Source organism: Cololabis saira, chromosome 17, assembly GCF_033807715.1.
Source record: "Cololabis saira isolate AMF1-May2022 chromosome 17, fColSai1.1, whole genome shotgun sequence".
NCBI lineage: Eukaryota > Metazoa > Chordata > Actinopteri > Beloniformes > Belonidae > Cololabis > Cololabis saira.
This window is the reverse complement of record NC_084603.1, coordinates 22,214,863-22,241,726: the sequence shown is the minus strand read 5'-3', so window position 1 is coordinate 22,241,726 and position 26,864 is coordinate 22,214,863. Positions and strand designations below refer to the sequence as shown.

At 38.5% G+C, this 26,864-nt stretch overlaps 1 protein-coding gene across 1 annotated transcript in view; it reads right to left on the bottom strand.

The window, feature by feature from the left end:
- LOC133464094 (protocadherin-15-like) overlaps positions 1 to 26,864 on the bottom strand; it is a 215,822-nt gene that overhangs the window by 143,765 nt on the left and 45,193 nt on the right. Inside the window, exons 4-9 of the mRNA XM_061746074.1 lie at positions 25,624 to 25,689; positions 7,553 to 7,713; positions 6,462 to 6,617; positions 5,500 to 5,619; positions 5,303 to 5,413; positions 1,781 to 1,951 (exon numbers count right to left, since the gene is read on the bottom strand). Of these exons, the coding sequence (XP_061602058.1) occupies positions 1,781 to 1,951; positions 5,303 to 5,413; positions 5,500 to 5,619; positions 6,462 to 6,617; positions 7,553 to 7,713; positions 25,624 to 25,689 (785 nt within the window). The remainder of the gene's footprint in view (positions 1 to 1,780; positions 1,952 to 5,302; positions 5,414 to 5,499; positions 5,620 to 6,461; positions 6,618 to 7,552; positions 7,714 to 25,623; positions 25,690 to 26,864) is intronic.

Below are 26,864 nucleotides of genomic sequence, written 5' to 3'. Positions count from 1 at the left end.
ATATTTATATCCATCCATTAGCTCTGGAGGAATTGTTGTATCCTTCCCCAATCAGCCCTCTTGCTTTCACAATGTATAGAGGTGTGCTAAATCAACCCCCCCTAGGTCTGCGCAATGATGATTAATTCTAATACCCTCCTTTAGCATTCGTTATCCAGGGGACTCCAGCACATAGAGTATATCCCCCTTATGGCACAAATAATGAAGTAATGCAGATCAACTTAATAATTCCCGTTTAGCCACTGATATTATTTTTATTCTTATCATCCATTATGAGAATACAAACCTCCTGTTGGACTGGCATGTTACTCTAATGGTTAAACTCCAGAATGGAGACGAGACGGCAAAATCTAGGAAAGGAAAAGCCAATGTTCGTCTCTCCTCACAAAACTGTTAAGAAATATAATAGTACACTATGCAATCTAAATAAAGAAGAGGATGGGAGGTAAATTTGAAATTTCATATGTTTATATGGAACATTCTACTTAGTATGCTTGTATATAGTGAAAGGCACAGTCATAGCCACAATAACATCTGCATGGTGGCAGAGGAGAACATGGAGAACATTACTTAAACTGATGAAAAAGCTTTATTTGTGAAGCTGGTGCTTCCAGGTCCTGCACACTTAGCAGTCTCCAAACCTGTTTTATTATAAATTATACAATACAAGGGGAAACTCTAAAAAGAAAGCTTGGACAAACAGCTGTGACTCACTTCATGACCCCCCAAAACCACAGCTGAATCTACACATATTCAGTCCACGTACTCTCATACTGTTTAAATTTGTCTTTTATCACCATCTCATTTTCTGTAGGTCAAAATCGTCAACTTCCCGTGAAACCCACTGTCTATTTCAAGTCTTTATGCAGTCTTTTTCCACAAATAGTTGAAAGCTCATCTAAATGCGCCTCATATTTCCATCACACTGAAGTGTAAACAAAAGAAAAGCAGAAAAAAAAGGCTGTCTTTTTTTCCCAAAGAAATTCCACTCATTGCAAACTGAAACACTTTGACACTGCAGTATTCACTTCACATTAACCACAAACAGAGCATTAAAATGTGAGATAAAGTGCAAAAATAATTATGCTAGCACACACATTCCCATTTCCGGGCAATTAATGTTTCTCATTCGTGCCTCATAAACTCAGCATTAGGAAGTGTGGCAGGAAATCAGAGACTCCACAGTGACAGGGTTCCTCGGTAGATTGAAACCATGCCACTCTGTGGACAACATGATGCCCATTCAATTCCCAATCACTGTGTGTGGAAACACACAAAAAAAGAGAACATCTAACCTTAAGTACCATAAGAACTTCAACATCCCGTGTGCTACACCAGGTTTTAACGGGTTAATGCAATTTCCATTGGTCCACTTCTTGCTATTTCCACCTCAGAGAGTATCTTTTATTCTCTACCACACCGTTTTTCTCTCTTTTCTGGCTTCCATGAATTCCAGAGGTGCTTAGCTGTCATCCCAGCTAAGCCCTCAGACCTGACTGCTGGTAAAAACAGACCAAAAAAGTTCCCCCGGGGATAGAATGGGTGAAGCAAAGACAGAAAAACCTACTCTCCCTCCTGCTGAGGAGGACAACAAGGGTATTTATAAAGTGTATCAAAATATCTGCATTGCATGTTAATTATGTGTGTAGACACAAAAACAGGAGGAAGCAGACAAAGACAAAACCTGCCCGAAATGAAAATACAAATATGCAAATGCTATTAACAGGTGTTGACCTTGCTCAACAGTGTGTTCACACGTGCCTGTCTGCCTGGCTCTTACCGGTTCAGTGAATTCAGGGATGGTAATACGGTACGTGATGGGGGTGCAGTCACGAGTGTTGTTCACTAAAAAACAAGGCAGGAACATAGGACCCAGGTCATCGCCGTCCAGGACGTCCACAGTCAGAGTGGTGGTAGCTGAGAGTCTGTTGGGGGGGTATGGAGCGCGGTCCTGGGAAATAAATACACACTTTCAAGTCTAGCCGTCAAAGACTCCAACGATTTACTGCTTTGTGCACTGGGGCAAAAAAACACCCGTCATGGCAAAATCAATAAACCATGTTGAACTCATAACACATCTCAGCAGCTGTTCATTTGCATATAATGCTGTATATCATTACCCCGGCCAGCCATACCCATTCACTTTGTGAAAATCCTCTCGTGAAATGGGATTGATTCTCTTTCCATTCACAGCTATTTCCACCAATACAAAACATACCACACCACTCTCAATGGGGTAGAGGCCAGATTTATGCCATGACTCATGGAGGAGTGTCCACTATTCAAAATTATAACCAACAACAATAATTCACTGGCTTTCCTACACTGCTGCACACGATTGTGGGTAGACTCCCACAATGGTGTGCAGCAGAGTAGGATTCCAGTCAGATTGTTACTCTGCTTCTGCCATATGCTTCGTTTCTCTGATTTGTTTTCGGCACTTCCAATAGTGTCTAGAGACAGTTTCTTCATCATCTGTTGGTACCGTTTCCTAGAAATTAAAAGTCAAATCCAGAGGGTTCCGGATAATTCATTGTATCGAAGAGGAGCAAAATAAGGATGGCTGGCCGGGTTAGTATATTATGTTTTTTCACACACATATCATAGTTGTGTTTTTATTATTTAATTATATGTTTAAAACGAAAAAGCAATAGCATATTTATTATAATTATTCGCAGTAATTTCATGATAATCATTTTTTCAATAAAATGAAGCTGAGTGAATACAGGATGTACTATTGCAGACAACAATGATTAAAGGACAACTTGACTGTCAGGGTTTTAGTCATAAATATTTCATTACAGTATGAAAGTATCAATCAATTAAAACGTAAATTTAAAAAAAATAATCAACAGTAGAAGAAATGTCTGATCTGCTTAATTTTTTGTTGCATAATACACTCATGTCCTTTTTAGACAGCAAGTATTATTCAAACAAATAGACAGCCACTTGTATGCCTTTAACTATAACTGGCTGTACAACATAAACAGTGTATAAAATTCAAACATGCCAATGAGACATTTCTAGGAAACAGGAAAAAAAAAGAGTAGAGTTATAGACATCAGAACACTTAAAGTCAGACTGACACATTTTACTCCTCACATTCTAAACCTTTATTTCTTAAGTATTCATTGCAGCTGACTGTAAACCTCGCAGTTTTAAAGAAAGATTGTCTGTTGTTTTACTTCCACTTGCAAGCATTATAGCCAGAGAAGTGATCAGCGCAGCACTTCAAAGATTTACGTTCTCATTGTAACTCAACTTTTGACACAAGCAGAGCAGAGACCTGCATCCCGTCTATACATCATGTGTTCTTCCGTTCTGTAATCTGAAGACAACTTGCCAGATGAAAGAATTTGTTCTACTCTTTTATGCATGCCACAGAGATAATAGAAGAGGAAATGACTGCTAAATTATTATGTGTTTATCTAAGCAGCTTCCTAGTTCTTTGAAAATTAAAATAACTGACACATAGAAAGGAGGAAAAGGGCGTTATATGACAGTGAAACATTAACAAGTAGCTTTTTCCTCAAAATGCTATATGACTACCGGTAATGAACTAAAATGAAGAGAATGGTTCATGCTCATAACTAACTGCTCGTAGAACTGCTGGAAATGTAGAATACATATACAGTTTTGGTGTTTAGCACTTTGGGAAGATATGCTGACATTTGAGAGGTGATGTTCTGTTTACTACACAGCAACATCTGCACAAATGTGACCTTCATGGAGCAGCCACCAGCAGACAGGAGCTTTTAATCAAGTCTGATGGAAATTAGTCCTGTAAACTCAAGTACAAAACTATGTTTGCAGGAATAAAATGTACACACTTCCATGAAAATAACACTTCCCTAACAGTTTCTAAAAAAAAAACAAAAAAAAAAACCCTTTTGAAAACAAATTAATATTTTCCTGCTGAATTATTTATAAGAGACTGGTGTGACGCCCACCTGTGTCTCACAATGACCCTTTTAGACGCAGTATGTGAGTGCACGGGCAGGGCTGGAGCTGGTTGCTAAGGACAAGATTGGAGACACCTGCACTTGAGGGGGTGGAGCTGTTAAAAGTCCGGCTACCTCTTCCCTAGGACGACTTTTTGTTTGTCAGGCACTATGCTTTAATGTCTGTTTCTTAACAGCATGGTTATTTTTCTCGTCCCTCACCAGCATTTTTGACTTTTTGATGTTTTTCTAACAGTCACTGGTGTACTGAGGCTTTCACTGCATCCATTCATGCCTGGCATTCCATTATCCACACTCACTAGACAATAGTTTGAATCATTTTGGTATTCACTAAAATAAAATTTGATTTAACTCCTCTGCTTGTTGTTGTGTCCCTTATTATGCAACGGTGTGTTTGAGCCTGCCGTTACACTGGGATTATATTTTACCAGATTATAATAATCTGAATCCTCTATACCACTCTTTTTCTTGTAAAGCAGGTCCAAAAATAAAAAGGGTTTGAAATATCCCCGTAAGAATGACATGCCCTTACTGAGTCTCTAATGGACTTCAAATTCTTTGCTGGTGGCTTTGCAGTCACTCCTGGTCAATAGACCTTTTATTTACCCAGTGGCTAAGGGTTCGGACGGGAGACAGAGAACATAAAAATGCCCTAGTAATAATCCATACTCCCTTAATGGCATCATTAAGGCAATAATTTTCTCAGTCATCCAGCTCAGTCAGAGTGTGAAGGGAAATGCACCCCTTCAAGGAAAATCCATAATCAAATGAACTCTGATATGCAAAGCTGCTCTGTTATACAGCACATGCACTTTTTAATGTCAGAACATGTCAAAGACTGCTTGAACCAAAAGAAGTTCCAGTAAATCCTGGTGGGGTTCAACATGCAAGTGTTGCAGATTGGGAGTAATTTCTGAAGTTGTATAATCTAAATATGAATTACAACATTCAACTGTCATTTAAGAAAACATCAAACTACTGCGTATTACTTATTAACATGAGAAATCTCTTGAGCTGTAAATCTAAAAAGTATGGTTATAATTTATTGATTGATTGATTTATTTTTCCAGAAGATTTCACTTTAAAACTACATAGGAATATCCGTTATACACTCAGGGAATCTATCAAATGGTAAATTATTCTTAATTCCCTTAAAGCAATACATCAGAATGTGTGGATGCTTTGAGCAGTTTTTTTTCCCAAGTGGAAGAGGAAGACCAGCTAAAAAAACAAAAACGTACAAATCCCTGGACATTTATAACATAGCATACACTGCAGAATTGCTTGTCTCACCACATCCAATCAAAGGTGTTTGTGACTGTGAAGGTTATTTCACTTACACTGGCTTGGACCAAAACCAGGTAGCGAGTTCTCTCCTCATAATTTAGCCTCTCTGCAAGTATTATGTGTCCTGACAGGGTGTTTCCAACCCTTACTGTCCCGTTAGATTCCTGAAAAGAGAAAAGAGTGAAGCACTAAGTCATGATTACTGAAGAATTTTACAGGATCCTAATTGTGATGCGACTTGTCCACATACTTGATCGTTAGGGTTGTAGAGGATGCTGTATTCTATGTGTCCATTGGGCCCGTCATCAATGTCTGTAGCACCATTATTTCCTGAGAAACCGGTGAAAATGGTTGTTCCAACTGGTGTGAGCTGGGGAAAGATGTGAAAGCGGTTAGTAAGAAAAGTCAACAGTTCATCCAACCCCCGAGAGCACAACGTCAACTTAAAGCAGAGACCCACACAATATTTCCCATCCAATTGCCACTCCACCACATTAATACACAATAAAATTGAAAAAAGGAAAATGTTGCAGTCAGCAGCAGTCTGAGAGCTTCCGTGCAATTCTGATGGAATAACAAAAAGTGAGAATGAGAACCACTGCTGTTCCCCAGAGCCCTCAGCAAAGTCCACAGGACCAGGCAGCAGGAAGGCGATTTTGTTCAGGAGAGTTGACAGCAAGGTGGAATGACTCATTATATTATTGGGGCAGTTGCGTATGGCTCTGTTAACACACTGCGACAGGGATTTTGAATATACAATGCGCACAAGCTGCGAACGAAGAAGGTCGAAAAACCCAACAGGGAATTATTGTTTAATCTCCAAAACATCTGACAGAATAGTGTGAGAATTTTATACATTTCCTAGCTGCCAATCCTACCAGTTACCTGTAGCCAAAAAATTGTCAAAAAAGGTGCGCAGGGTTGCTATATATAAGACATAGACACTTAGGTTTCAAACACTTCTCAGACAGCAAAACTTGAACATTATTATATGCAGTAAACTTGAATATAACAACATCATGCACAAAGGCAAAACAATACACAAGCAGAAGGGAGTGTATGTTTATACAAAGCACTTTATTGCATCATAAGACATGACAGATGGATAAATCTTCTGCATTTTTCTCTCTCTGAATTTAAGACGCAACAAGAGGTTTTACATTCTGCACACAGCACTTTCAGAATCATATCCTGATAGAGCAGCAGTCTTACCTCATTTACTGCCACATAGTAGCGCGGCTGCTGAAATCGAGGGGCATTGTCATTCTTGTCCCTCACTACAATCCGTACCTCATGGAAAATGACCGTACCAACCAGCTCATTGGTGCACTGGACCTGAACCACAATGGTGGTGATGTAGTTGGGGGGCTGAAACACAATTTAATACAAACCTTTAACTCGTATGCTAAATTAGAAGTCATTCAACACTGTATTTATAATTATTTATTTTTGACATACAATTGATTGAAGTCAATATTGCTACAGGATCAGTGTCATACGATGTCTTAAGCACAAATGCATACTTCACTGACCAGGGGTAGAAAAATGAGCATCTACTGTTTGATACTGTGGTTATCTGCATGATACTGGTGAAAAGAACACCTGGCTAATGTTTTGGATATGTCAGGCTTCTCTGAACAGTAAGAAATGATTCTCTGGGCTATTTAAATGCATAATGGGCTGCTGCAGTGCTGTTCTATTGCCAACAATTGCAAAAAGGATAGATTTGCTAAATTTAAGGCGACTTGCTACCCCCAACATTTCCTTTAGCAGCTGCAAATATTTGTGTTTTTACATTGTTGTAATTTCTGAACATCCAACCTCACTACATTTAGTCAGTTTAATCTAACCACAGGCTGTAAAATGGCTTCTAATGTGCTGTCCACACGTCTCACATTCTATACTGTACCATTTAGGCTGATCTGTATGCACAGCAGGTTTACTGGGTACCCGGGGGAGTTGAAAAGCACAAATTATGTACAAACACAAGCATGCATATGAGTGTCTCCACTTATTTAGTCACTCACTATACTTAACACTAGGGGGGGAATTATACTGACACAAATTACTCCCAATTACCCCCAATTCTGTTGCTGCTTCACTTGCATCTAGTACCCCTTCCAGGATTAGTATTTGCTGCCAAAGTGAAGGTGCAGTTAAGTAAAGAGGTAAAGACTGACTAGTAGACAAATTGCCTTTATCAGTCACATCCGTAAATATAGATCCATGAAGAAATGTTTTAAACCTTATTTACTAAAAAGCACAAGACATTTGTGTGTTTTCGTCATCAGTCCTGTACTCACATCTCGGTCCAGAACACGCCCAGTGCTGTTGAGGTAGAGTCTCTGCCGCGCTGGTTCCAGTATCACCCAGTAGTCATAGTTGTCCAGCAGAGTCAGTGAAATGGTCCTGCCTGGGTCCTGGGCACGACCATTAATCTGCATGTTTTCCACCAAAATCGTACCTGAGAAGGCAAAACAGTCTGTTTATTGAATGACTACGTGGTGAAATTTTTTTTTTTTTTAAATCGATAGTCTTTGTCGCTGTAATGAGCCTAATCGTGTCTTCTTTGGATCAAACCTAAAATCTTGATGTATTCGGTTAAAATACTGGTTAGACTAACTGTTGCCCATCTGAATCTTTTCAAGGCTCAAATTTGCCCAAATTATGGACAAACCTGCACTAGGAAAGAGCTGAGTTAGCAAAGACCTTGCGTTCTCACTTAATTTATTCCTTGTGGGTAATTTCAGGCAAGAAAAAGTCAGGAAGATGAAGCCTAAATGCTTACCGGTAACTCAAGGATTCAAAAACCAGTGTGATACATTATCATGGCTGCATTCAATTTGTATATACAATCTATATCTTTAATCAGTACCTAATTTACTTTCAAAGCAGACATGTCTCAAAGTCTAAAACCAGCTTTTCTTCCCTTTTAAATTGCCTAAATATTCAAGAAACAGAAGGAAATAATCAGTTTCATCAAAATTCTGTATTATAGATGAATCAGAATCTTACTAAAAATGAAAATCTTTTGTTTGAAAGGAAGAGGAAACCGTCTAAAGCACCTGCACTTTAAATGCTTCCTTAATGATAAAGCACTTGAGTCTTGGCATGCAGGCTCTGATCTAATTAATCCCAACTTATTAACAATATGTAAGATATTGGGAGGATGACCTTTACTTAACCCCATCGTCAGAGAATCAAAGCCTACAGGTGGAAGCTGGGGAGGGGGAGAATTTAAGAACAGCAGGGAGCTTGGCATGTGATGAGAGACATCAGAAGATGTGAGAGATGTGAACTTATTGCTCCTTAAACAGATCTATAAACGAGATGGAGCAATAGAAATAAACCACGCGTGGGGTGAAAGCCAGCGTAAAATGCTGCTCAAGATGTTCGAGTGAAACTAACTCCCAAGGGGATGCCTCATTACTGCAGATCCATCAACCATTTTGTATGGAATTCTGTACTCGCTATCTAGATTTGTAGTTAATGGTCTCAAGTATTCACATATCTAATGCTATCATAATATTTGTCTTCTCAGACAAGGCATACTGATGGATAGCCATCAAATAAGCAAGCATTATGAATTACTCTGATAATAATGGTATTAAAGTGTTTCAAAATGAAATCCCTTCCTGGGTCAGGCAATAAGTCTTATTATCTGTAGTCTTGTGCTCTACTGCCAAAAACAATATATTGAAGTGAATTAGATTAGATTTTTGTGTATTTCTTGTCCAGATTTTTCATCTCAAAAATTATTTTGATTCCGTTTTTGAATGTTCTATTGCTTTACACAATGTTAAAATGAAAATTTCAGTTTTGATTTTTAACTTTACAAAGATCCAGAAATCCATCTGAAAGTATAAAGAGTTCAATTAATCAAAACACTATTTTTTTCTAAACAATCATCCTCTTATCATGTTTCATGTGTAACCAATAAGCATTTACTGTAGTCAGATTTTAGGATCGATATGCTTACCCCAAAAAGTGACTTGTGTATTTTAGGCAAGTAATCTGAACCACAGTTATTAATAAACTGCTCCTAACACGCCTTGCTATTCCACAAACTGGGGAACTTAACATGATTGGTTGTATTTAATGTTTTTTTGAATGCAGCCCCTAGAAAACCTGTGCTTTATCATGTCATAAAGCATGTTATGCCTTCTAGTCATTAGTCACCCAGGCTCTCAGATCTTCAAGAAGGAGCCTAGATGGAGGTGCAATGGAGGCACTCACATTATAAATGTAATACCCGCTGCTGCTTTTTGGAGCTCTTGCTAATGACAGTGCTCCTTGTTTGCACCAGTCAAGGCTTGATGCATCTGTTTTCTGTGATCACAAGGACCAATAATTATCTGTCTCACTTCGGCTTAACTCCATCTGAAAAATGGTTGCTGTAACAATTTTAATTTAAAAGGCAAAAGAGCCTGATGTCCCCAGTTCATTAATCAAAAACACAACATTTCATAAACAGATCTGGCTCAGTAACTTGAGAGGTGAACTACATCTTTTCAAAAATCTCAGGTTGGAATTTACAAGCTGTTAATATTACAAGGGGGGTAGAGAATCTTCTTTCTCAAGTTAATTGAACCACAGCTTTTCCGCCGTGACAGCTAATATTTCTAATGCTCCGGCCATTTCCTATTCAAGAGGATGAAAGTGTGCCACACGTGTTCAGAAAAGAGCTATGGAGGGGTTTCTTTGTTGCATGTGGTACTGTATGCTTTTTCTAGATATCATTAAAAGAGGAGAAAAAAAAGGCAAAGGAAGACTGTCCAATCTGAATGTCAAAGGCTACTTTGACTACCATCATGGCATTTCATCTGGGCCCAACTAGCAACGACTGATGTTGATGTGAGTAATTCCAACCCAAAATAATTGGCCAATTACCCCCCATCCCCCCTAAATCTTTTGAGCAGTTTAAAAAAAATAAAAAAAGCATATTTACATCCTGGCTCAAAAGGCCGCTGGTCTCCATAGTTTGATTTCAAATCCATGACAACTGAGGGACTTTATTTAAATTTTGCATGCTGGGTGAGATACATTAACTTTTAACAGGAGAGACAGCGCCACTGCACTGTCAAAGCTCATAGCAACAGCTCGTGTCTCAGCATTTATGGCCCAGGCTATCTGGCACCACAGAGACAATCAAGTTGTCTCACAGAGACAACTTGATTTTCAGCTCTATGTCAGTAGTCTGTTATTAATTAAAGGCCCATTCAAAATTATGTTGGCCCACCCAGAATAGAAACGCTGGCGCCACGCCTGGGCTATAAGGCCCATTTGCAAACTATTTAGGTTCCATCAGTCTCCAAGGAAAGAAAGATTATTGAAAAGTGAAAATAACTCAAAATAGATGCCAATCTCCCCCAGGAGTGAACACCCAATATAGTATACCATGTTCAGATAAATGCTTAAAATTCCAAGAGCTACATGTTACCCTCCACACGCCTCAGTTAGCATGTTAAATTTTAAATATCATGACAGTACAATTTGTAAAAAACTGAACATGCAAGATTTGTTTGGAAGGATTCCCATGAGAAAGCCTCTGTCTGCATAAAAATGAAATGAAACAGAGCTTCCCAAAATCTCCCAAACAATATCATCTGTACAGTCAAGATCAAAATGTTTATGTTGGACCATATTGCACCGCACCATATTTGGTGAAAACTAAACACAGTCACAGAGTAGAAGCATAAACACCTTTTTCTAACTGTCAACCCTGGTGATGATTGACAATTCCATCTAACCTTACAGGACATAGCCACACTGCACTCATGGAGTCGACTCAAGGCAAGAACATCTCTGTATAACTAAATATTCTAGTGCTGAAGGTAACGCCATCTGCCTAAAACCATTGCTGCAAATAATTTAACAGGTCAACGACCTTGATCATACCTGCAAATCTAGAAGAGAATCAGTTAAGGAAAAACAAAGAAAGAAACTAAAAAGAATGAAGATGCTGCAAACTCATTTTTTCCCACTTTAGCAGGATCTTAAAGAGTATTTTTTGTTCTACATATGTTTACCACATGATACTACACAAACAATTTTAGATAATGCATCCGTAATGGACATGCCACATTCGCTATTTGTAATGCGACAAAACATTGTGCATAGTCAAGTCTCTCTTTCCCAACACTGACATTCTCCTGCAGAGTGCAAAAAAAACATTATCACTACTACTATCTGTGGAACATGTTAAAAAAATGCAGTTTTTTTCGACCTTTAATGAACAGTGCTCTCAAACTGCACAGGCATTAAGTTTGCAGGGGAGACAGTTACTAAGGGTGAAATATAATGTGTATATACTGTATATATAATGTACCACTCATTCAGCTACTAGTGCTGGTAAAGCACACAAAGCAAAATCATTTTGGGAGCCTTGCTTTGAAATCTATTAAAATGATTATAGTCCACTGATAAAACCAATATGGTGCTTTGTTTTGCTGATACCATTTTAGACAGTTTGTAAACTGTGTTCTAAGAATAAGCATGCCTTGCCTTCATACTTCAACTACTTTAAACCCTGGCAACATTGAAATGTATACACTTTGTGAAACAGTTACACCTAAGTGATGTTCATTTCCACAAAATAGTGTGTGTGATTCATAACAGTAGAAGGAAGTCGAAAACACAACTGCCTGCATCCAGGTGTGACAAATTTGGATTCATGCAAGTTGATAGGTACTATTGTACTGTTACCACTATGTATATGTTGACTTAGGTAAACAGCAGGCAGAACATGTGTTTACAAGCCAGGATCCGAGCGTCTTGCTCTTTTATTACAGTCTTCTTGAGACATTGAAATACAACACACAGAATAGAAAAATAAAACAGTGCGTCTGACACCAAAATACCAGACATTTGTGGATGTTTCTGTAACAGAAACACAGAAACCAAGAAACAAGGGATAACATTTCACAGGTAAGAAGTTGTTTTTTTATTATTATTATTATTATTTAACTGTTATGAACCGGTTGAATACGATGTATCTCTTAAGCTTACAGAAACAAAACCAGTTTATGTCAGGACAAGAAAAAAAAAATTGTTTTTTTTAGTAGGACATCAGTAAGACGATGAAGTGACATTTGGCAATTATTCATTGTATGCAATTGTGCAAAGTAAGCCATGTCATTCCTTAATTATCTATTAAATCAGTTTTATGGCACTAACATTAATGTTAATTGCTAACATAAGATATGTACCTGAATCATTTGAGAGATTCATTAATTAAGATCTGTAATTAATTAATCTAATTAATCTTTTTTTAATCTCACCTAAAAATTGCTGAGAAAAGCCCTCAACTTGAGGTGTTTTCCTTTAAATTCATTACATTACATTGTGGCAGGTCAAAAGATTGATATAAAAAAGGCTTTATGAAGTCTTTTTTTTTTTTACAGACTTGAACCGATGCAGTCCTGCTGCATCTGTTCAGCAGGCTAAGGGCCCCTGAGCAAGGCCCTTAACCCTTACTGCTCCCCGGGCCATTGCATGGCAGACCACTGCTACCAGTTCAACTAGAAAATGGGTTAAATGCAGAGAAAGAATTTCCCCATTGTGGGATTACTAAGGGAAAATGTATTTCTTTCTTCGTCCATCGTTGATAGATCTCTGCCTCTGTTGACTGATGCAGTAAGTGGACGTACTTAGTGGTGTACAGGTAAACTAATTCGTACAGGTAAACTAATTCTGACTTAATAATCATTCTTAGCCTACACCTCTAACATGAAATAAATCCAATGAATTATGAAATATCCTTCACAAAATCATCATGAACTCCTTTACTCTGTTATCAAACACGCCTTACTGAAACACATTTTATTGAGGGCAGAACAACCATGTTGCTAAGAAGCAACTCTTCTTTAATAAATTGTAGTCAACAGACATCTGTTTATTAAAGATGGATTTCTTTTGTTCCCTGTTCCTGCCATAAACATTGTCAAAGAGACTAGTGCTATTACTTTGTCGTGTGCTCAAGTATCCCTTGAATGTCTCTTTGAGTCGCTGTTGTCAGTAAAGTATCGCTGTATTCAAACCACCATTCAGATGAACAGAAGGTGATGCATTACCACTCACTGTTTTTATGGCAACCAGGTTACTGCTGTGCATGCCGAACATGATCTACTGCCTTTGTGTTTTGGTTGCATGTAATCTTCTTTGAAGATAACACCCACTCACAAAATGAAGGCTGTACCTACTTTTCCCTTCCACAAACATTGCATCCCTTGTTCTCTCATGTGTAACTGGACAAAAGGTATGCATACTGAAAGATTATGGGAAATTATTCAAGTGCAACTGAGTTTTGGCATACGCTACATACAAAGGTACAGTCCTTTCTGATGTCAGAGCAGCGTTGTCATAATATTACCTACTTACCAATATGGACTTGATGACAAGCCTTTTGCCAATATTCCTCCACCTATGAATACCATTAAATAAAATTTGAATAAAAATCAAGGAAGAAGTTTCCTCTGAATTCAACATTCTTTTAACCTACAGTCATTTCTGAAACTGGTAAAGTATGACTTACGGTGTCATACTCTCTGCAGGGTTTGGTCATAAAACAAAGTACTGAACAAAGATTTAAGCTGACAGCAGGACTCCAGGAACAAATGTTGGCATTACCAGCTGTATTAACCACTTCTGATAGAATTGTGATTTTAAAAGACCCTATTTCACAGTCAGCTTTTATAACTACAAGTGTCTTCCACAAACTTTCATGTGGTCATGGTCAAGGTCAAATATATTCATATAGCACATTAAAAAAAAAAAAAACAAGAAACCACCAAGTCTGTCCAAAAAACTAAATACCGTATATATTTACAACATGTCAAAGTTCAGCTTTAATGTAAAGCCAGTGAGTAGTAATGAATCTGAAGTAAAGAACTTAAAAATAATAGTAGTCCCTAGTTTTAATTTGTAACTACAATTTCTTCCAAACGATGGGGTTGGTGACTGAAAAAGCAAAGTCACTTCTATTTTTAGGTCTATTTTTAGATTTTTCCAACTCATTTCAGACATAAAAACCATCAGTAAAAACTTAAATTGATGTCAAAAGTCGAGTTATGGTGTCAAATATTACCAAAAATGTGAGCCTAAATGGAGCCAACAAAGAGAAAACTGTTCTTAACATACACACAGAGGAGTACAATCACCACCAAGTGTGCTGTAAAAAAAAAAAAAAAAATCACACCCATGTTTTTTGACAAATTGACTAGTACGCATGAACAAGGGGCCAAGAATGGCAGCTCTGTATATCAGCTGATCAGTTCAAACAAATGTAGAAATTTCTTTCTTACTTTTATTAAGGTGCAGAAAGTTCATTTCTTCAAATAATTAAAGCGGTTTGAAAAGGGATATCAGGATATCAACCACAAAACAATGAAAGAAAAGCTTGCATTTCTTAAAAGTTAACCCCAGGGGGAGCATGTTGTACATGTACTGTAGGGTAGGACTAGATACTGAAATGACATAATATTGACATGATGTAATTGCAAGTGTCACAGAGCAGAAAAGGATCAATCACACATGGACATACAATTTTCTCAAATGAGAAGATCAGATATGTCACTTTAACCAGGTAATGTTTATGTTTCACACCAATAAATGGATTGATTCTTGATGTTGAATGTGAAAGTCTGTGATTAATTTCATTGAACTGAAGCAACTGAATTATTGTACACAAGAATCATTTTCATCTTTGTACACTACTGAGGAAACCCTGAAGTTTCTTGCTATTGGAAATATAAAATAATGTGTAAAATGTAATGCCTAGAAAATATAAAGGCAATCCAATCAACAATGCAGGAGATAGATATTTCGACTAAAACCAAAGAGACAGAGTGAGTCGACGATGAGAACGGTCTTTTTATTAAAGCAAAGATGCTTGTAGACCACATCTTATCAGCAAACTAATCCCTGAAGCAATTTCCAAAGGAGCTCTCAGCCTGCATGCGTCTGTGTGTGTGTGTGCGTGCACACAAATGGGTTAATCAATGACAGATTATAAAGTGCTTTTCTTCACATCTGTGATGACTGGGGTTCTAATAAATGATCAGGTAGTTTAATCTCAACACCAACCTTTCCACTGTTGAACAGCAAACACAATGTCCCGCTGGTCTGGAAATGAGTTCCAGCCATGGACTATGAATGACCAATCATTTTAATGTCTGTTCAGCCTAATGAGAGGATTAAACTAATCCATTATCTAATTATAATGTGCTGGAAATTAACTAATGAATCTTCTGCATCTTATTACCAGAGGAATGCAAATTACCAGCTAACAAACACAAACAAATCCAACATTACATGCTGTTTACTGCTGTACACCTCTCTAAAAAATAGGTTTGACGGAAATTTGAAAGACAATGTTTGCTATCCTCCTTTGACACAGACACTGCTCACTTTTAAAATTCTGTAAAACCAAATCAACTGAAATACCTTACATGTTACAAGCTCTTTACGCTGAACTTCATTGCAAGCATAACAATAATGATAAATATAAGATAGTTTCCCAGCTGGCATGTTATTCAGCACACTTGGAAGAATTGGCGACATTACAGTCTCTATAGTCTCTTCATGCACGACAGAAGCAGCGGTGAAAGAACACTGGGCTTCCCTTAGAGAGATATGAATAGAACATATTCAAGACAGTATTAATCTAATTTGACAGCACCACCATATTCTGTGGAAAACCAGTTGAAGAACATTATGAGGGCAGTGTGTTTATAACAGATGCAGTAATCACAAATGAGCTAAAAGAGTAAGGCTTCTTTCTTTTTCCCACCTTAAATAAAATAAAAAATAACAAAATCAGCAGAAAATCCACTTAGAGAAATCAATCATTGGTGAGTATTTGTTACACAAACCATTTACTTGGCATGTTTTGATTGTATTTGATCGCACATTAATACATTACATTAAATTAAGGAATTTGACTCAAATTTACATCCTATTCCCCATTCGGACGGGATTCATTTGGTCACATTCGACAATTTGTAATAATCATGGAGGGCATCAGTGATTTGTAAAGTAAAAATTCAAAAGCAAATTGCCTACCCTCCGTAACCAAACACCGAGGTCACGCAGTGATTTAAAAACCATCTGAATGCGCAAGTCGGTAAATTGCTGATGTGTGATGTGATTTTTATTCATTCCTTTCGTGTCTTTTCTGCCTCGTTCCCGGCCTAATTTTTGAAAATTCAATAGTGTGATACTATATGACAACTTTAGCCAATACCTACCCAATATAGTGTAATGATTAGATTTTTTAGATGATAAACATACAGAAATTAATCAACATTAAGCTTCGCACAGAGACTTTTGAAACAAGTCCAGATCAGCAGAAGAACGACAAGAAGAAGATAGTGTGGCTGCATCAAGCAGCCACACTATGCTCAATGCTTCTCTGACAGTACAAAAGCTTTAGGGCTTCAACAAAATATCACTTACTTTTACTGTCAAGTTTACAGTTACCATGGCAACTTAAAACATGGGCTGACATACGATTTTCCGATTTTGTCACTTCTCAAAATGTGATGTGTAGTCACTGAAATCTAACTCTTCAGATGTCTGATCAGATGCTTTTAACTAAATATTCAAATCTAAATGTTAAATTAAAGTAATTGTTTACTAAAATGCAATGGCTCAAAGTTACTTCCGGGATCAGTGTCTGTAAATGCCGGTAAAACACAGACTTGGCTTATCCAACGCGCATGCGTTAAAGTCAATACAGATGTCTGGGTGTTATTTTAGAATTACTGCAGGTCCAGAGGGAATTTTAGTCCAGTGCAAAGAGTAAACTAGATACTATACGTTCTATGCATGGCCATGCAAATAATGATACAGAGCAGTGTAACACAAGACAGGCCGGTTCCTATGGGGTGATGATCATGAGCACAAAGTGATTTACAGCAGCAACAGAGGCAATTATGCCAACAGTTCATCTTAACAATACGCTGTAATTGCCTATTTGAATATCACATACTAGAGTACATTCTCCACTTCAAAAAAAAAGAAAAGAAAAGATAAATAACTAACACATTCTGTAGTTGTATTAAAAGCATGCACACAAGGCGGTGCAGGCTCTTGCGAACCAATTCTAATCTAAAATACTGAGCTCCATGAAAACACACATTTATAATCAGTGTCACATATTTAAAAGCTTTTTATGTCAGTGTATTACATGAATTGTGTAATCTGACCTAGCAGAACATTCTGTCCTCCTGTTTTGCTCTCTAATCCACGAGGAGCAGGTGTTGTGCACTAATCCCAGCCTTTCAGCTGCACTCTAATTATATATTGATGACTTCGCAATCATTATAAAAAACGTGAACACACAATTAGACAGAGGCCAGTGAATGAGAGCCTGTAATATTTGGCTATGAAACAGGTAGATTCAATGCCATAAGTAGTAGACATCTGGAGAAAAAGTGAAACTCAAGCAACTGCGACATGTCCCTGACCATGTGTCACTCACTAATACACTGTAACCACACTTAAACAGAAAGGAGGAATGCTCAATTACCTTTCAAATCTTCAAATGCATGTGCACATAAGGCAAACTGCTTATTTTTTCAAGGTAAAATTCATACGGCACACCGTCAAATTGTCCAATTTGGTGGTTTTTCCGACTGCTACTAAGTAAGTAGAAATGTCCAGAAAACACTGAGAAGAAGATTTGGAAATGGACTTCCCAGAAAAGAATTTAGCTTAAATATGCACATCTTAAAATGACAGCTAGACAGTCTGTGTCTGGGCATGACGGTTTAAGACAGTATTGAACTTTAGAAAAATCAGGAAAACCAACCCTGTAATTACTTTGGCCATTTCACACGGTAACACTCACAAGTCCTAAATGCCTTAGACATACTTTAATTTAGGTTAAACATTAGTGATTTTCAGCTTAGGCAAAGAACCAGAGATAAAATAAAACACAGCCAAAAGTCTCAGGCATTAAGGGAAAAGCAAGCAATTACAATCCTCATATAAGAGATTATTTTCTATTAAAAATGTGTTATATCGATTGTGTTCCCTGAAGGGAGAGACGGCATTTTCTCATGCACAATGTAAACCTGCCGTAGTTAATGGGATTGTTGAGACTCAGTGACTAGCCACCTGCTTTGTATGTTATCAGCCCATTAACCTATTAGGATCTGCACCGCCCTCTAAACATATGTTGCAGAGGCGGATGTTGCATTACGTTTACTCACCATCTAGAATTTTGAACTCCTATCATGAAAATTAAACTGAGAAAGTGAATCATAAATGCATGTTTATCTCCACTCCTATAGTGGATTATCTTAGCTAAGCATGGCAAAAGTTATTTTGTCCTATTTTAATGCAACTCCTGGTTGCATCGGGTCTTTATGGCTTCAACTGCTGCTGTCAATCCTATCACTCCTATAGATCTTGCCAATAAATGCTATTGTCTGCCTTCTCTTAGGCTTGGCAGGATGCTATCAGTAATAAAGTCCCTGCTGAGATGTGAAGGGGCTGGTGGAAGTATAGATATCCTGCCATTCACCCAAAGTGTAGGCAGCTGCTCCCTGCCTTCTGAACCTTAACAGCATCAACTGGATATAAAAAAATAAATGAATGCATACCTTAATATTATGATTAATTAGGTTTAGAGAACAAAACTACATTTTTAAGATTAGGAAAAATACCTTACTTGAAGATACAGTTTTTACGGAGTTACATGTACTTAAGATAACTATGACTATCTAAGCTGCGTTCTGTTCAGCATTGATGAAAGCTGATAATGCATGATGTGTATTTTTTCCCCTCCAGTTTTAGCATTTGAAGCCACAGTTTTTGTTAGTTATGTTTCTTCTCCAGTTCAACAATCACGCTTAAAAGCATGTGCTACTAACCTTTGTTGACAACGGACCTCTCTGTCCATCCAAGCATAAAAGTAACCTCAATATTGTGTGCCCATGTTTCTAAAGCATGTTATTAGTAGTGCTTAGGTGCATACCTGTTTGTAATGAACAAGAAGGAATAATGACAGACATCACATAAGTTTACAATTCATCACATTTTATCCACTTCTAAATCTGTATATAAAAGTAAAAAAATTGTCTTTTGTAAGAAAAAACTAACTGTAAAGCAAATAATGTTTCAGTTGTTTACCAAATGCTTCTACTTGAATTGATGTTGGGCGCATGAAATCTGGAAGTTGGGGATTAAATCAGCAACCATCTAATTTAAAAGACGGCCACTACGCCTTCTAAACTACAGATCTCACAACTGTCAATCTCACAATGCACAGCAATCTATCTACTCTTGTGAAATCTGCAGTGAATGACCTGAGCTGCCTCTGAAAATGAATTTATGCATCATTGCCACATCGAGGCCCAGTAACCTAATCTTCAAGCATGACAATCTTTCTCCAGGGTATTATCTCACTGCAAGCTTTAGCACCTTAGGAGGAAGTAGATAACTCTGTTCCTGGGTAGAATGCAGTGGAATAATATAGCGTGTCCTTCTCTTATTTCCATACATCAATAAGTTCCTGCTACAAATGGTATAAAAGTTACAAACTATGCCTTTGCCTTTTGTCAAAGGCAACGATGAAAAATTCATACATCAATTTGCTCCCAAGCTGACAACGACTATTGTTTAAAACCAGTAACATTTAGCACTATAGGTGTTTCATGAATCATCATATGACAGCTGTACTGTTGCATAGCCACTGTTAAGTTGGTCGGATGAAATCCTATGTTTACATTCCAGATGCAATCGCTGCATCAGGAAATAAAAACAAAAAGAAAAGACAGGGAAACTTTTAAATTGATAAATAATGCAGCAACGTATGGAAAACGAATGAAGCATGACTGAACTGATGGCTGGGTTTGTGGAGGAGACAATGTGAGACATGGTAACTTGGGGAAAAAAAATATTTAAACCTCACACATCTAATGCTTTCTAAGTGAAACGCTTTTGAGTACCCATTACTAGTAGACATGGGCCTGATATTTCCATGGAAAGATAAGATGCATAACTCTGAAAGTTAGTCAATACAGGATGAAGTGAGAGACCTTTAAGAGGAAATTACAGACACAGTGAACACCAAATTTTCAGCACATTCAAATCTTTAGTGCCTCGTCAAAGATCCTCTTGCTAACTGACGACAATGTATTTAAAAAAATAAAAGATGGTTTGTTTTGACTTGATTTCATTTTACTGCTTAAAGCAATGAATACAGCTAAATGAAGCCAAACAATATATGACAAAGACTGTACCACAAGAGAAATAAACCACACCTGACCCCTTCTCCAGGTACAAGAGTGCACAAAGAATTGTGCACTCCTTTAAAACCAAACTGACCCATACTCTCAAAACACGTACAAACACACATGTAGACAACTATAAACACACTCCCCTTTAACCCTTCGCCTCCCCGTCGCTGGCTACCCCACCCCCCAGCATGCAATCTAGGTTGACGTGCCGCGCCACGGCTACAGCGCTCACATAGCCAGCCAGTCAGCACCCCCCCATCCCTGCCGCAGGTAGAATTATAAACTGTTGCTTCAGATCAGACAAAAAGGGTGGGAAGCTGGTCCAGTAAGTCACAGTGGGAGGCGGTTGAAGGGCAAGTAGTCCGAGGCCAGGCAAGGGCAGGAACTAATCCTGAATGGTTTTCAAGCACTTCCAATTTAAATATTATATATAATTATATGATATTATATTTGAAAGATGCATAATTATACTAAGAACCAAGGACTGATGGGCTATACATGCCCCCTCTGGCCACCCAGGGCGTCAGATGGGGTGGGGAAGATCTGGCCGGAATAACGTAATCCTTCCACGTGCTACGTCCAGCCAGAGAAGCCCCAACCCCACCCTGTCTGCTCACTCCTCATGTGAGGAGGAGACTTGAGCTCAGTGTGGGCTCTGCCGGGGTTGGTTGAGGGAGCAATGCCCTGTCACTTAGGTAGGAGCACTGGGTGATAAAACGGGGGAAAAAAAAAAATCAGGATAAAAATACATATATATTAAAAAAAAAGATTGTTTTTAGTAGGCAGTAGTAGTTTGTAGGCAAGGAAAGTTTGTGTGCATTGCAGATTTCACTAACTAGGCAATTCAAGGTTCATTAAGCATTTAATATTAGATTCCTTAGATGAACTCATGTTAAAAAGGACATTAATCTGTAAAACCTGTCACTCCTGCCAGCTAGGAAGAGAAAACTAAGGCTACAATTTGCACACACTGACCAAAATTGGACTTAAAAAGATAGGACAAACATTGCCTGGTCTGATGAGTCTGGATTTCTGTGAAGGTGACATGGTGAGATTTTTTTTGTTGTAGACAGTACAAAAGCATGAATACATCCTGTAATGGATTACCAGTTCAGGCCTGTAGTGGTGCTGACTAAGAGTAGTAGAGTAGCAACACTACATCCCCCCTCTTTTTCCTGTTATTTTAAGTGTCTTCCTCTCCCTCATGTTTCTGTTGATCTTCCTCGGCCTGTCATGTGAGTATGCATGAGTGTCCCTGATTAGTTGGAGTGGTTCTGGGCCTGCAGCATCACTCCTTTTTTTGACCAAACATCTGAATCTGCACCTGGGCTCTTTCGATCAGATATGACAGGGAGATTTTACCTTGGCACCCTTTAGATACCTGGATACCAACTGAGTATTTCTTTATACCACAGTTTATACCTTTTGTTCTCGACCATGTCCATCTCTTTATGACAACTGTATTCCTATCGTCTGATGGATACTTCGAGCAGGATGGGGCACCATGTCACAAAGCTCAAATAATCTCCATCTGGTTTCCTAAACATGACAGTGAGCTTACTGTAATCAAACGGCTTCCACAGTCAGCATAACTTCATCCCACAGTGCATTTATGGGAAGGTGGAGCAGGATGTTCACATTATAGATGTGAAGCTGACTTAATCTACATCAACTGTGTGATGTTGTCATGTCAACACGAGGAAATATTGGAAAAATGTTTCCAGGCGTAATACAAGTCTATTATCTCTGGTATAACTGATAGCACACACACACACACACACACACACACACACACACACACACACACACACACACACACACACACACACACACACACACACACACACACACACACACACACACACACACACACACACACACACACACACACACACACACACACACAACCCGGAAACCAGGCCGTGACAAATAACTGAGAGAGCAAGTGCAGATCAAAATAAAAGGTTTATTTTGTAATTTTAAATAATAAATATAAGCAAACAAAGATTGAAATGTTGCTGGCAGGGAAGAGCACCCAGACACTGCCAGGAGCAGGTCTTTTATCTCATGGCTCCCAATGAATGCCACGTGCATCTCATTTGCAGCAATCAAGAGACACATACCTTACTACGGTAATCACCATGGCACATACCATGCAGGGCCGTAACAACTACCATAACAACTTAAGGCAAATATTCCTTGTTAGCAAGTACAGCAGAGTTAATTGTAATATAAACAAATCATGCACATCCTAGATATGTAGCTATGAAAATTATAGAGGGCTTGTAAGCTGTAATAAAACTCTGCAAACTTAACTATCCAATATATTCATTGTAGAGATGAGCATAAAACCTGATATGTAAGAATTGAGGATTGTATGATGATGAGCAACATGGCCTTGCTGGCATTACATTACAGTTACAGTTTTGTGAATGAGCTTGTTGGCAGAATGAATGAAAAACATAGTTTCCTAGCTAATTTAAGAAAACCAGATTGTTCCTTGCGAGTGCTCTGAGTCACTGTGATAAAGATAAGTCTTGGAACACCCCTCAAAGCTTGTAGTGTTGCATCAAATCCACTTGCAACAAGCATGCAATTCGGTGACATAATTACATGCATCATCTATCTGTGGAGAGTATTTACTTTGATACCCGCATTCAAGTGGGTGTCAGTCAGCATTCATGAAAATGCAATTACGTATCAGCATTTAACGTGACTGTACCTTGGCAGCACTGTGAACAAAAAAAAAAAAAAAAGTCTAAAATTACTTCCCTTTTCTGAAACCCTTCAGAGTCACTCGGTTCTGGTTTCCTCAACATGCTGTTCAGTCTGAAGGTGGCTGACAGGATACTCATATGCTTCAGGTAACAGTTGATTCAAATCATAAATTTGTGGGGAGAAGATAAAAGCTTGGAGACAGCATCCTCATTTATGGAAACATTGATGTTGAAGGAGCCTCCTGTCAGTGGAAAAATACACCCTCTAGTTCTATTCCTCTTTTCTGTCTCCAAATATGTCACTGCCCAACACAATGAGATAAAAATCTCTTCAGTCTGATTAAATGCTTGTGGATTTAGCTCATTGGCTGAATAAGCAAAGGGGAGTTCAGAAAACAAGCTTTAGAGATTCACTACTCAAGAGGGTGAGATTTAAAATGTGGTGTATGGCAGCCGTCAGTGGCTCTGCAGAAGCAGGAGCTGAGATAAATTAAACATGTTACGCTTCATTTGAGCAACTGGCTTGCCATCCCCTCGTGGCTTTCCATTTTTCGGAAGTGAAAACCTCCCAGAATAAAAACACAGCGAGCCAAAATGAAAACAGGACCACAAAGGTGCTTATTTCCCAGTGACTATACACAGGCCTGCTGTCTTAATTGAGCCAGATATAAATCTGCCCAGACAATCAATGAATGAACAGCTGTTGACAAAGAATAGTGACTTGTGTTGAATGTTTATGAGCAGCACACCTCTTCCAGGGGGAACCTTGCACTTCTCCTTCAGATTAAATGTATTCGGCTGAGAAGCAAGGGGAAAGGATTATATATTTATCTGTTTGTCTATCTTCTCTAACCCTGAATACAAACCGAGACAGAGTGATGATTATATTGTTTACCATGCCATTCACAGACAAGAATGAATATAAATGCCAGTACTCGGAAAAGATGGGCTCTCATTAAGTGTCATTTGTATAGTTTTTGTGTTACAGAATTGAAGGAATGAAAACACATTGAGAGGGATAATTGTCTTGGTCAATCATGGCCGGTTACCTGTTTGGCATTCCTGTAGGTGAAGGATGGGCTTTGGGCCGTTTCATCATAGAGAGATAAATAAAAACAACGCTGGAGCCGGAGGATGCCCGTAACCCGGGTAAATGAGAGCTTTATGAGAAAGATTAGAGCAAATCCCTCACAGAGAGCATGGAAACGTGGAGCAAAAGAGGCTTTCGGATACAGATTTGGCTACCACACTCTCGCAAATTCCCCTAGCAATCGATCAAAGCCCCAGATCGCAGCTGCACACTCAGAGAGGAAGGAGTCGCTGAGACCGATTGACAGTCTGAGTTGTGGCCTGCTGCACTGATGAATGGGTGGCCTGAACTGACACGGAGCCAGCTATTCATACACTTCGGAAACACATACGTACGTAATGTATATGTGCGGTAAAAGGCCCTCTGCAAGACCCAGCCACCCACAAACAGCGCAGAGGGTTTCAGAAAAGCTGCGCATATGAAAAATAAGTTTTTGGATGCGGCCTGTAGTGAGAGTTGATCATTTAACTCTGTTAACCTGCAGAACTAATATCTGCAGGGAAAACCGACTGAGAGAAACGCACCTGCTCCATTTAGAGGAAAGCATTTGTCATTTCGTTAATGAATACATAGCTCCTCCCCAAGCAGCAGTCAGCATTCCCCAACCTATATATGTTAATATATGCAAGTACACACCTCCTCATCCACAAAATGTTGATAGAAAACCTGCAAAACCAAAGCTAAGTGACAAGACGGTAATAAATTAAAAGGTGAAACCTAGAAAGAGCTGAAATGTAGGTGCAGAAGATGGAGAGCCCAGGACGCCGGTGAGGCGAGTACATAAAAGGAGAAGCGGAAGAGTCTTGTCCAACCCACTCAAGTGCTGGATGTCTGATGTATGCTTCAGTGATTTTTGTACTGCTGTAGCACAGGTATACCACAGTAAGTACCACCTGCGCAGGGAGCACCTACTCATTAATGGAGCCCCACATCATGTCTGTGTGTCAAACACCATCTGTATACACTCAGACACACACACATTTCCACTTTACTTTGGGAGTGCAGTGAAAATGGACCAACTGCAACTAGAATCTATTTATAATTAATTTGAAAATATAATCAAAAGGGAACTTTAATGTGCAACAAAACATCTAACCCGCCTGTGCCAATCACTTGAGCCACTGCAATCTATTAAACTAGGAATCTCAGTCCCAAAAGGCAGAGTATTAATATGTATTTCATTACCAAAGCAACCTCAGTGAAGTACAGAAGCAATCCCAACAGTACATCCTGCTACACTTGACCACAGCAGCATTTAACCAAACGGTCGTAGAGCTCGAAGTAGATGGAGAAATGAGAGGTCGGTATCTGTGAGTACGTACCGTTGGGGCTCTCTTCATCAATGGTCACTATTGTTGCAGGAGGGCCTGGCCGGGACAGCTTACACTCTGCATACACAAAAAAAAGCTCTATTAGTTTTCGTCAAATTGTGTTGTCAACATATGTGTGGTAGCTGGGAAAAATAATTAAAAACAATAAATTAAATAAATAAATAATAATCACACTAACAGAAACCTACAAAATATCAAAACACTAAATAATTCTTAGATCTATGTCAGTGGATAACTTCAATTGTGCAACTTTTTCATATTGATTTGACCAAAGCAACCAACAGCCCCTCTGTACTATGTTAATATTTGTGTTCAGTGTAATTTGTATGATTTAAAGACTTGCATCTTTGTGTCTGCAAAGTGTACAGTCAAATTATCCGAAGCATGAGGTCTTTGATATAGACTTTCTAAACCTGCCATCTACCTTTCTAAAATAAACTGTCATTTCCTTTTTGTATATGCGTGGGTGGGGAAAAGAACTGGAAAACGTTGTAAAAGTGGCAGCATTTGGTTGCTGTCGGATGTGCTTATTTATGGCCTGTTTGTATCTTTAGTCAATAAGAATTATTGTTTTGGCAACTTTCATGACTTGTGATGGTTAGCTGAAGTGTTTTTTTTTTTTTTTCGTTTTAAATGTTGATTCCTCTTATTAACTGCTGTTGTGAATAACAATAGGCCTCCTATTCAAAGCTCTGTAAAACTCACGCTGAAGCAGCAGCTGTAAAGTAACCAAAGTCTCAGAGGGATTCTTAAGTACTTAAACTGAAGGTTATTGGACTTATTTTTTTGGTTCCTAAAGACATTTCCCCTCTCATCCAAATGAGCACTTCAGTTCCAACTGACAAGTGGAGAGTTTTGAGCTTATACAACACAGTACAGGCAGCTGCTCAGGTCACGACTCTACTGTCCAGCGTCGTCACGATATATGCCCCTTTTACAAAAATTGACTCAATTTCCAGAGGGTTGAATTCAATTTCTGTGACATGTTGGTCAAAATACCACAGGAATGGCAAAAACGTCACATTTTCAACCATCCTTTATGAGCTCTATGGAGTGGAATCAGCAAATTAACTGAGCCTCTCTTGATATCTATGTTGTTGTGGGTTCATGCAGCAGCGTCACATTAATGCTGGATGGAAGATACTTCTGACGTGCCTTCGTCATACCATACACCACCCATTTCATTTTTCTTGTCCTCTACACAATTGATCCACGTGCTTTGAAACTGATAC